Source organism: Lactuca sativa, chromosome 1 (assembly GCF_002870075.4).
Source record: "Lactuca sativa cultivar Salinas chromosome 1, Lsat_Salinas_v11, whole genome shotgun sequence".
NCBI classification, from domain to species: domain Eukaryota; kingdom Viridiplantae; phylum Streptophyta; class Magnoliopsida; order Asterales; family Asteraceae; genus Lactuca; species Lactuca sativa.
The window spans coordinates 159513486-159524897 of record NC_056623.2 but is presented as its reverse complement, the minus strand read 5'-3'; the positions used below and the strand labels follow the sequence as shown (position 1 = coordinate 159524897).

The window sequence follows — 11412 nt, the reverse complement described above, 5'->3', positions numbered from 1 at the left end:
AATTTTGCAATGTTTATAGAAACTTTGCTCTTATAAACTTAAATAAACTAATGTAACCACTGGTATTAATATGAAGCATACGTTACAGTAATCACTATGTTGTCTTACGCTGTGAATAATAATTGGAATATTTAGTACTAGTGTATTAAATGATTAACAAAACTCATAAAAAATCTTATTATTTATAATAGGAACTAAAACAAAATGCCTAGAAGGAGTAATCGGCTAAACCCTAACCGACCATCAGCACCACCAGAAATAAACCCTTCAATAAGTATAGTGCAACTTGAAGAAATCATAGCTCAAAGAATTGTTGCGGCTCTATCTAATGTCACAAGAGATGGAATTAGAAATGAAGGCCATGTAGGGACCACTAGAACATGTACCTACAAAGATTTTATGAATTGCAGGCCAAAAATCTTTCATGGAAATGAAGGGGTAGTGAACTTGACATGGTGGATAGAAAAGAAAAAATTTGTCTTTCAAATAAGCTTTTGTCTAGATGATTGTAATGTACGATTTGCAACATGTACTTTCGCTGACGCATCACTTACATGGTGGAATAGCCATGTGAATACAATGGGAATTGATACTACTAATTCCATGAAATGGGAGGAGCTAAAAATGATGCTAGTAGAGGAGTATTTTCTTAGGGAGGAAATACAAAAACTGGAAAAAGAACTGTGGACCCTAACCATGAAGGGTTCAGAGATAAAAGCTTATACCGCTAGATTTAACGATCTTGTTGTAATGTGTCCAACACTTGTGACCCCTGAATATAAAAATATTGAGCGATATATCTGCGGTTTAGCATCGCAAATCAAAGGCATGGTGATCGCATCAAAGCCTACGACTTATGACGACACCAAGAGGATAGCTCATCAGCTAACCCTCACAGAGATCCAAGGAACAAAAGTCGTCTCAAAGGCTGAGTCTCCCAAATCTAGAACAAACAAGCGCAAGTTTAATCAGAAGAATCCCAAACAATCATCTGAGAAAAGACAAGAAGTGGCAACCAACTATGCAGCCACAACAGCAGTACCTACTCAACCAAAATCTTCAAGGTGCAATCAGTACAACCGTCATCATCCAGGTGATTGTTTTGTCTGCTTGAAGTGCAAGAAAAAGGGACATACTGCTAGTTACTGCAGGAGCAGAACACCTGCAACAGTCGATCAACAAACCAATAATGGGACAGGCCGTGGTGAAGGAATAAAATGCTACGAGTGTGGGGAGGTTGGCCATATCAAGAAAGAATGTCCAAAGTTAAGGAGTCAAGGAGGCATAGGGCATGGCAGGGCATTTATGATCGGAATCAGAGAGGCTATCCAGGACCCTTTGGTTGTATCTGGTACGTTTCTCATAGATAATTTATACGCTAGCATACTCTTCGACTCTAGAGCAAATCAAAGTTTTATAACTCCGACATTTAGAAAATTGTTAAGTCATAAGTCTAGCATATTAAAATAAATATATGAAGTAGAAATCGCTATTGGTCAAACTGAGAAAACACGTGAAATCCTAGAAAACTGTCTGTTAACTCTTAATAACTACCTTTTTCACGTCAACCTCATGCCAATGCCTATCGGTAGTTTTGATGTCATAATTGGCATGGATTGGTTATCTTCACACCGCGCCGAAATTCTCTATCATGAGAAAGCCATACGACTACCCTTACCAAATGGCGAAGCCCTGATTATCTATGGTGATAAGTCTGGGAAAAACCTCAAAGTCATCTCTTGTACCAAGACACAGAAATATCTACATAAGAAATGTAGCGCATTCTTAGCTCGCATTGTAGATAAGAGAAGAAAGATAAAAGAAATCAAGGACATACCTCAAGTATGTGATTTCCCTGACATATTTCCTGAAGATTTACCTGGAATACCTCCCGTCCGACAAGTCGAGTTTCAAATCGACTTAATTCCAGGAGCAGCACTAGTAGCGAAATATCCTTATCGGTTGGCTCCATCTGAAATGCAAGAATTGTCTAGCCAACTACAAGAACTTCTTGAGAAATGCTTTATCCGACCAAGTTTTTCACCTTGGGGAGCACCAATCTTGTTTGTCAAGGAGAAGGACGGATCCTTTCGAATGTGTATTGATTATCGGGAGTTGAACAAGCTAACGATCAAGAATCGTTATCCGGTTCCAAGAATTGATGATTTATTCGATCAACTGCAAGGATCTAGCTACTACTCAAAGATAGATCTTAGATCAGGATACCATCAACTCAGAGTACAAGAAGGTGACATTCCAAAAACAACATTTAGAACTCGTTACGATCATTATGAGTTCTTAGTTATGTCTTTTGGATTGACCAACGCCCCAACAGTGTTTATGGATCTCATGAATCATGTTTGCAAACCATACGTGGATAAATTCGTGATCGTATTTATCGATGATATATTGATATATTCACGAACCAAGGAAGAACATGGTCAACACATGCAAATAATATTGGAACTACTAAGAAAAGAAAAGTTGTACGCTAAATTCTCCAAATGTGAGTTTTGGATTAGAGAAGTACAATTTTTAGATCATGTAGTTAGAAACGAAGGAATTCATGTTGACCCATCCAACGTTGAAGCAATCAGGAATTGGGAAGCACCAAAGACGCCAACAGAGGTGTGTCAATTCCTAGGACTTGTTGGCTATTACCGCAGATTCATAGAGAATTTCTCCAAAATAGCCAAGCCACTTACAACACTAACCTAGAAGGATACAAAGTTCAGCTAGGAAGACAAACAAGAAGCTGCTTTTCAGAAACTGAAGCAAATGTTGTGTAGTGCACCAATCCTAACCCTTCCAGAGGGGACATAAGATTTCTTCGTATTCTACGACACATCAAATCAAGGATTGAGATGTGTGTTGATGCAAAGAGGAAAAGTTATCGCCGATGCATCACGACAACTTAAAGTGCATGAGAATAATTACACTACCCATGATCTTGAATTGGGAGCTGTAGTTTTTGCACTAAAAATCTGGAGACATTAACTATACGGTAGTAAGTGTACTATTTTTACCGACAACAAGAGTCTCCAACACATCTTCGACCAAAAAGATCTTAATATGAGACAACGAAGATGGGTCGAATTGTTGAATGATTACGATTATAAGATTCGTTATCATCCTGGAAAGGAAAACGTGGTAGCAGATGCCTTGAGCCGAAAAGAATATATTAAACCCCGTCGAGTACGAGCATTAACCATAACTATCCATTCTAACTTTGTCGGACAAATTAGAAAAGCTCAACTTGAGGCTCTAAAAGAAGATAACATCAGGAACGAAGCCTTGAGAGGAATGGAAAAGCAACTTATACAAAAAGTTGATGGAACGCGACACTTTATGAACCGAATTTGGACGCCTAAGTTCGGTGGAGTCAGGGACTTGGTCTTAGAAGAAGCCCACAAGTCCGGATATTTCGTGCATCAAGGTTCTGACAAAATATACTTCGATTTAAAAGTACATTATTGGTGGCCAAACATGAAGGCAGAAATTGCTACTTATGTGAGCAAATGTTTGACTTGTTCTAGAGTGAAGGCAGAACATCAAAAGTCTTCAGGTTTACTTCAACAACCAAAAATACCTGAATGGAAATGGGAGCAGATATCAATGGACTTCATCACTAAGTTACCTAAAACTCCTAGTGGGTCCGACACTATTTGGGTGATAGTCGATAGGTTGACTAAGTCCGCCAATTTCTTACAAATTAAGGAGAACAACAAAATGGAGAAGTTGACTAGAGTTTATCTTCAGGAAATTGTTAGATTGCATGGAGTTGCAAGTTCTATTGTATCTGACCGAGATAGTAGATTAACTTCACAATTTTGGCAATCTCTACAAAAATCCTTAGGAATATGTCTAGACATAAGTACAGTTTACCATCCACAGACTGATGGTCAGAGTGAGAGAACCATTCAGACATTAGAAGATAAGCTCCGTGCCTGTGTAATAGACTTTGGGAATGCGTGGGATACTCATTTACCGTTAATTGAGTTTTCCTACAACAATAGTCATCACACCAGCATCAAGGCTGCACCGTTTGAGGCTCTTTATGGACGAAAATGTCGTTCCCCAGTATGTTGGGAAGAAGTAGGAGATACGCAGATGGCCAGAGAACGTACAGGCGATACCTTACATACTGGACCAGAAATAATCCACGAGACAACTGAAAAGATGGTGCAAATTAAGGATCAATTAAAGGCTGCACGTGATCGTCAAAAGAGCTATGCTGACGTAAGATGTAAGCCTTTAGAATTCCAAATTGGAGATAAAGTAATGTTGAAGGTCTCTCCTTGGAAAGGTGTAATTCGATTCGGTAAGCAAGGCAAACTAAACCCATGGTATATAGGACCTTTTGAAATTCTAGCTAGAATTGGTTCTGTCGCATACCAACTCAAGTTGCCTCAAGAGCTAGGTAATGTACACGATGTTATTCACGTATCAAATCTCAAAATATGTCTATCTGATGACACTATTGTGGTACCTCTCGATGAGATACAAGTTAATACCAAACTCAACTTTGTATAAGAACCTGTCGAGATCATGGATCGAGAAGTCAAACAATTAAAGCAAAGTCATATTCCCATAGTGAAAGTTCGATGGAACTCTTTGCAAGGACCTGAATTTACTTGGGAGCGTGAAGATCAGATGAAAGAAAAATACCCCCAATTCTTTAACAAAACCTTATCCACAAGATAAATTTCGGTACGAAATTGTTCTAACGGGGGGAGAATGTAACACTAGTCAAAATAGGTCAATAGACAATCACATGTGATTATGCCAATCATGTAATGTGATTATGTTAACCTAGTAATGTAGTAAGAGTGTTATGTAGTTCATGATAAATTCTAATACAAATATGAACTTTCTTTATGATACAACTCAAAGTATACGTCCATACGATTCCAAAAATATAGAGAACGTCTGAATATGACTTCGCATGAAGAAGTTATGATAAACCGAACACTATAAATCTCTATAATAAGAGGAATTTAAAATAGACTTAGAATTAGCTATTGGAGTCTGAAGAGAGTTGTAGTACTCGTAAATACATACGCGTGGATATAAAGAACGTCAAAAATGGAGTTCGTATGTGAAAGTTATGACCTTCCGAAGATTCAGCTTTCAGAAACCCTAATCTACTAAACTCACGACGTGAACAAGGGTTTATTCACGACGTGAGGACTCATTTTGCCACATTTCGGAATCTAGAAGGTGTGACGAGGATGCGAGGGGATAGGATCCAAACTCACGACGTGAACAAGGAGTTTTTCACGACGTGAGGAGTCACATGGCCACCTCTGGAAGCTTGGGACGCAAATGGCAAGTCTACGGGGTGATCATGCAAGAATCACGACGTGATCCTTATGAAACTCACGACGTGAGAGTCCAAAATCCTTACTATAAATAGCAGGTCCGACTTCAGCTATTCCTTGCCCATTTCCTTATCTTCTCTCTCCCTTGCTGAAGCCATCTTGCATCCCGAGCCCCGACGATCTCGCACGCTGACCGTTTTGCTTAGATAACATAAAATCACGCTACTAGGGTGAGTTTCACGGCCCCACTTTCTAATATTTCGAGGGAAAACGCATGCTAGATATTATATATATGTTATTATTATGTCTATATCATAGTATATAGTTATAATAGTCGGGGTATGGTTGTTCTAAATATAATATTTTGAATATATACAACTATTATCAACTTATCAGTATGTTAATTTACTAATGTAGATCTTGAGTTATACTTAAGATTCTATATATATATATATATATATATATATATATATATATATATATATATATATATATATATATATATATATATGTTGTGTGCGATATAGTTCTGAAGTTATATTCGGAAGATTTATATGTTAAATTATATAGTATGTTGCTATTAATAGTTTTATGTCAAGATAAAACTGGATGTGTTATATGTTGTTATTATTAGTTTTATGTCAAGATAAAACTGGATATGTTATATGTTGTTATTATTAGTTTTTTGTCAAGATAAAACTAGATATGTTATATATTGTTATTGTTAGTTTTGTGTTAAGATAAAACTGAATATGTTATATGTTGTTATTGTTAGTTTCATGTTAAGATAAAACTTGGTATTGTTATTGATAGTTTTATGTCAAGATAAAACTAGAAATGTTATATGTTGTTATTATTTGTTTTAGGTTAAGATAAAACTTGGTTTTACTTCAAGATATAGTTGTTATACTGCCTAAATATTATGAAGTTAGGAGTAATGTTTAAAAGCATAATCTAGTAACTTAGGGTTTTAGACATGAAGATGCTTTTGTTGTTAGAGCTATAGGAAGCCGTCAAAGTCTACATGAGTAATTTTATTCATCAACTAAGATTAGGGATCTTAGCGGAAATCCTCTGAACTGTAATCGTTAATCCCGTGTGAGCGAGGAAGCCATGTATAATTAGTATACGAGTTGCCCACTTGTGACTGTTAGCTACAGTCAACCAAAAGCAAGTGATGAACTATCCTTTTATTTGTTATTATTCCGGCGTCGATGAAGTGTATGCTGTTGTTTCTCATGTTAAATCATGAGTGTGTTTGTTTCTCATGGTAAATCATGAGTGTATTCTATCAAAGGTATTATGTCATAGCAGCAGTTACAGGCTCATGGTAGCAAATTGTTAGAAACATTATACCTTATCGTATACAAGTATTAATGTTAAGTATAAGTTTTCCCCTACTTATACCTTAAGATTAAGAAATGTTTAGGTATAACACTTAATTGATAAGTATACTATTATACCTAATGTTGGAGAGTCAAAATGATACTTTCAAAACTATACTTTTGAATGTGTAAAAATGTATTATTTTATGGAGTCAAAACCTGTGGACTCACCAACCTTATGTTGACGTATTTTAAAATGCATGTGTTTTCAGGAACTTGAAAAGCTGGTATGTATTCGAAAAGAAGAAGTCTTACTATTATCTTTCTGTTTATTAAGAAGTATGCCATATTCGGATATTATGTAATAAATACTAGGAAAACAATAATGTAAATTTCAATCATCAATAAAGTTATTTATTTTCTTTAGTATTGTTCAATGTATGTTATATAACTGTGATACGAAAAATGACGTCACACTACCCGGTGTTTCCGCTGACGGACGGGGTGTGACAGATTGGTATCAGAGCTATTTACTATAGTGAACTAGTAAATAGCTCAAAAGAAGAATATCAACCTCGCAACTTCTATCCCAGGTGAGTTTGTTCAAATTCTCTCTTTACTTTTATACTCTTTATCATGCATAACATGCAATGAGGACATTGCATAATTTAAGTGTGGGGCAGGGGGTGATTACATTTAGTGAAAAAAAAAATTAGAATCTTTTGAATCCTTGGTTTGAAAAAAATTGCATAAAAAAATTGCTAGGCTTAATTTAGAAAATTTTGGTAAAGCAATTAGGATTCCATGCTAGTATTGTGTTTGATGATTCTATGAGGACCTAAATGTTTAGTTGAGCCAACATGCGTTATTGTGCATTTGTGGCCCCCTTTATTCTAGTGAAATCATGGGACAAAAACACAACCTCGCTTAGTTTTAGGATCGCAACATGTTTAGCATCGTGTACCAGAAATGTATCCAGGAAAGCTCAAGTAGTAATTGCACACGAGACTAATGCCTTTAACCAATAAAGGATGAAGTTAAATTCCCTTGCTTAAGCATATGTTTTTCTAGGTTTTTAGTTTTGAGTGGAAAAAGTGCGTTGAAAAAAAAAAAGAAAAAAAAAGAGAAAAAAAAGAGAAAAAAAAAGAAAAAAAAAGTTGAAAAAAAAAGAGTGATGAAATGTTTGAATAAAGAATCTACAAAGCTATGAATACAAAGAAGAATATCATGAAGAAAAGATACAAAGTATAAAAGATTCAATCAAAAGTTGTAGTTGTCTTTTATTTGTAATTTTCTTTTCTAGGTTATTTTATCGTATGTGTGCTTGGGGATTTAACCAAAAATGACTTGAGGTTAAGAAAGTTTTCTGGGGATGGATTCAGAGGGACGCATAAAACGAGTGGTTTTCAAAAGAAGTGGGCGAGTGTTTATGAGGATTGTAAGTATTTAGAATTGAGGGGCGTCCTTAGGAAAAATTTTAGATAAAAATGCATGCGTTGCGGTCTTGGCTTAATGGCTAGTTTCGATTTGGATTGTCTTATATGATATTGGTGTGATAAAATTCAGTTTTCCTTGGGGGCAAGCAAAAGTTAAGTGTGGGGTATTTTGATATGGGCATATCTAGTTATAAAATCCATGCATTATCTTAATACTTTATGTTGATTTTATCTCATTTAATGAACAAAAGGTACTTAATCAGCTTAATATTTCAATTTCAACAATAAAAGACATGCTCGGGTGAAAAAGGAAGAGGATTGAGTGATTGGAAGCTTGGAGATTGAAGATTGAAGAAAGAAGGATGTTGCTGGAAAACTTGACCCCTCGTTTGGCTATATCTCATGAACCGTAACTTCGATTGACATGATTCAAAATGTTTTGAAAACTAGTCACAATTTTGGACGACTTTCGTGTTTTGAGAAAATGTTGATTCCGAAAGAAACTTGACGAGTTTTTAGCACAAACTGAAAGAGTTGGTTAGAATGTTTCGAATTCGAAGATGCCTTACCGTACATGCTGTATACGCGGATTATCGAAAAACCTCGACGAGTTTGTGGTGAAAACTCGTCGAGTTAGCCCTGCTTTCAGAATTTATATATAGAAACACTTCTCATTCTAACCCTAACTTTTTTGGGAGGCTAGCTACGATTATTAAAGACCAGAAGGGTTCTTGAAGCTTCAGTTTTCGAGATTACAACCCAAGAGGCATTTTAGAAGAGAATCAAAGGGAAATAATCATTCTTCTTTTCTTAATCTTTGTTTTTAACCATATTTGAATCATTAGATTTTGATTTTAGATTATTACTTGTTGTAGATATGAGCTAAAAGCTTTTTACTTCTGTTTGGATGAGATGATCTTATGAACATGGTTTGATTGAGTGGTTGGATTAATATTAATTTGGTTATTCATCTTGCTCAGCTTGTTAAAGATCCTCATGTATTGATGATAAATATTTTTTTATTATTAAGTAAGTTATTAATTTGCATGAACATCTTCTTCTTAATTCATATAGTTTTGTGAATACAAGATTATATGCCTAGGAATAATGAACATGAAACTAGCGTTAACTAGAAAATATTTAAATCAATGTGTGAGCATGTGTGATGAACAGCCACATATGAATTGATTGAATTGAACAAAATTGATTAGCTATTATTACAAGTCTTACTTGATACGAACTAAACACTAGGAAACTTGTTAGTTTAATCAACTGGTCACTGTTTGAATTAACTTGTCTACTAAAGGATTGGTAATAGTGAACATGAACCCAATCACATTAGGAATCGGTAACCATTGACATATTGATCCATTGCACTTGCCACGAAATCAACCATAAGAATAAGTGAATCAAATATGAACAGAAGTCTCTTTTATCATTGAATCTAGTGGTCCTTTCTTATTCTTCTTAGTTGTTAATTGTATTTGTTTGAGTGTTAATTGATTATTTAAGTTTCTAGTCTTGCAAAACTAGATAAACCTCATCTTTTATTACTTGTTTTATTTAGATAATATTAGCATTTATTTTAATTGTTTACCGTTCCCTGTGTTCGATACCCCACTTACCTGAACTAAACTGCTAAACGATAGGTACACTGCCTTTCGTGTGTTTGTCTTTGTGTTTAAGTTAGTAGGATTAATACTAGTACGTTTCACACACATCAAGTTTTTGGCGCCGTTGCTAGGGAACGATTCTCAAAATTAATTTTAATTGCTAGTATTATCGATCCTTTGTGTGAGATTTGTCTAATATAAAGTTATGAGTTTTTTTTGTTTTAATATTTATTATGTATTTTCCAAATCTCGATGTTTTTGATGCTTTTCTTGAGGAAGTAGTACATGAAATTGAGCGAGAAGATGAGGAATATGACTCAGATGAAGATTTGATGAAATTTGGAAGATGGTTAGATAACATCTTGCCTAATGAACAAGAAAAATCTGATTCACAAGAGCTAGAGTTAAAAGATGAAGAATTTAATCCAGAAAGAGATTTAGAGGAGCTGGAAAGGCTGCTAGCAGAGAGGTCGGGCGAAGAACGAGAACAAGTAGAATAAATACTCAATGGGCAACTGTTCCTTTGCCAAGGTCCCTATGGCCTTTGGATATAAATTTCTGCTGATCCTTCTAGAGAATCAGTAAACCACAAAACTTATAGAGGAATGATTGCCTCGTTGATGTACCTCACCGCAAGCCGACCAAACATTGTCTTCGCAATAGGAGTATGTGCAGGATACCAAGCCAATCCGAAAGTATCTCACATGACCGCAGTTAAGCAAATTCTTAGATATTTAAAGGGCAGCAAGGCTCTAGGCGTCCGGTATCCCACATGGAATGACATCAGTCTACAAGCATTCACAGATGTGGATCATGCTGGATGTAGATTAGATAGAAAAAGCACTTCCGGTAGCTGTCAATTTCTCGGTGGAAGGCTCGTCAGCTGGTCATCAAGAAAACAAAGTTGTGTCTCATTGTCTACCGCAGAAGCTAAATATGTGGCCGCAACCAGCTGTTGATCTCAAGTCTTGTGGATGAAAACAAAACTTATGGACTACGGATACAGGATGTTGCGGATACCAATTTACTGTGATTTAGAGAGTGCTATAACAATTTCCCACAATCCTATTCATCACTCTAAGACGAAGCATATTGAACTACGGTATCATTTCATCAAAGACCACCTTCTGAAAGGTAACAATGAACTAATTTTTGTTAATACTCATGAAGAGATTGTTGATGTATTCATAAAAGCACTTGACTCTACAAAACTCAATAGTTTCTTTCAAATGTTAGGAATGATGAATCCGAGTCCACAATTCTTCTTGAATTAATAGGTACCGCAGACCATCTCTGGTCCCTGATGCGGTCCTAAAAATATATCTATCATACATGGTTTTAGTATACTTTGTGTACCGCAACCATATATCATACCTATATTTCTAAGCTCCTTATTGTCTGTTATTTCGGATTTTGTTCAAGTGTTTTTCTCAGTTCTTTCTACCGCGGTCTTATAACCATCCACCGCAATGACGAATCTATTCGCAATGAAGATCTAATGTTCCATCCGCAGTTATATTGAATGAACCGTCAACTACTTCATAAATTCCAAAGAACTTTGTGAGCTATTTAATGATCCTTCATTAAATAAGACACATTCTCAAAAAAACATTCGTTGTGTAGCACATCATTGTTTCAATTCTCTTTTTCAAATAATCCTTTGTCATGCCTATTTTGGGTTTGATACCAAATAAAATAGTTTCCCAATAAAAGAAAT

At 35.6% G+C, this 11412-nt stretch overlaps 1 protein-coding gene across 1 annotated transcript; it reads left to right on the top strand.

Moving 5' to 3' along the window:
- The first annotated feature begins 204 nt into the window (after positions 1–204).
- On the top strand, positions 205–10195 carry LOC128128101 (uncharacterized). The gene is made up of 3 exons (XM_052766917.1): positions 205–1351; positions 1484–2035; positions 10050–10195. Exons 1-3 carry the CDS (start codon positions 205–207, stop codon positions 10193–10195), a joined length of 1845 nt encoding a protein of 614 aa, XP_052622877.1.
- The last annotated feature ends 1217 nt before the right edge of the window (positions 10196–11412 follow it).

What these genes read in the sequence shown, in the direction of transcription:
- LOC128128101 (XM_052766917.1), top strand. Translation starts at nt 205, where the DNA reads ATGCCTAGAAGGAGTAATCGGCTAAACCCTAACCGACCATCAGCACCA. An exon ending in GGACCCTTTGGTTGTATCTG is followed by an intron (nt 1,352 to 1,483) that starts GTACGTTTCTCA and finishes TATATGAAGTAG; the next exon opens with AAATCGCTATTGGTCAAACT. An exon ending in GAAATGCTTTATCCGACCAA is followed by an intron (nt 2,036 to 10,049) that starts GTTTTTCACCTT and finishes GAAGATGGTTAG; the next exon opens with ATAACATCTTGCCTAATGAA.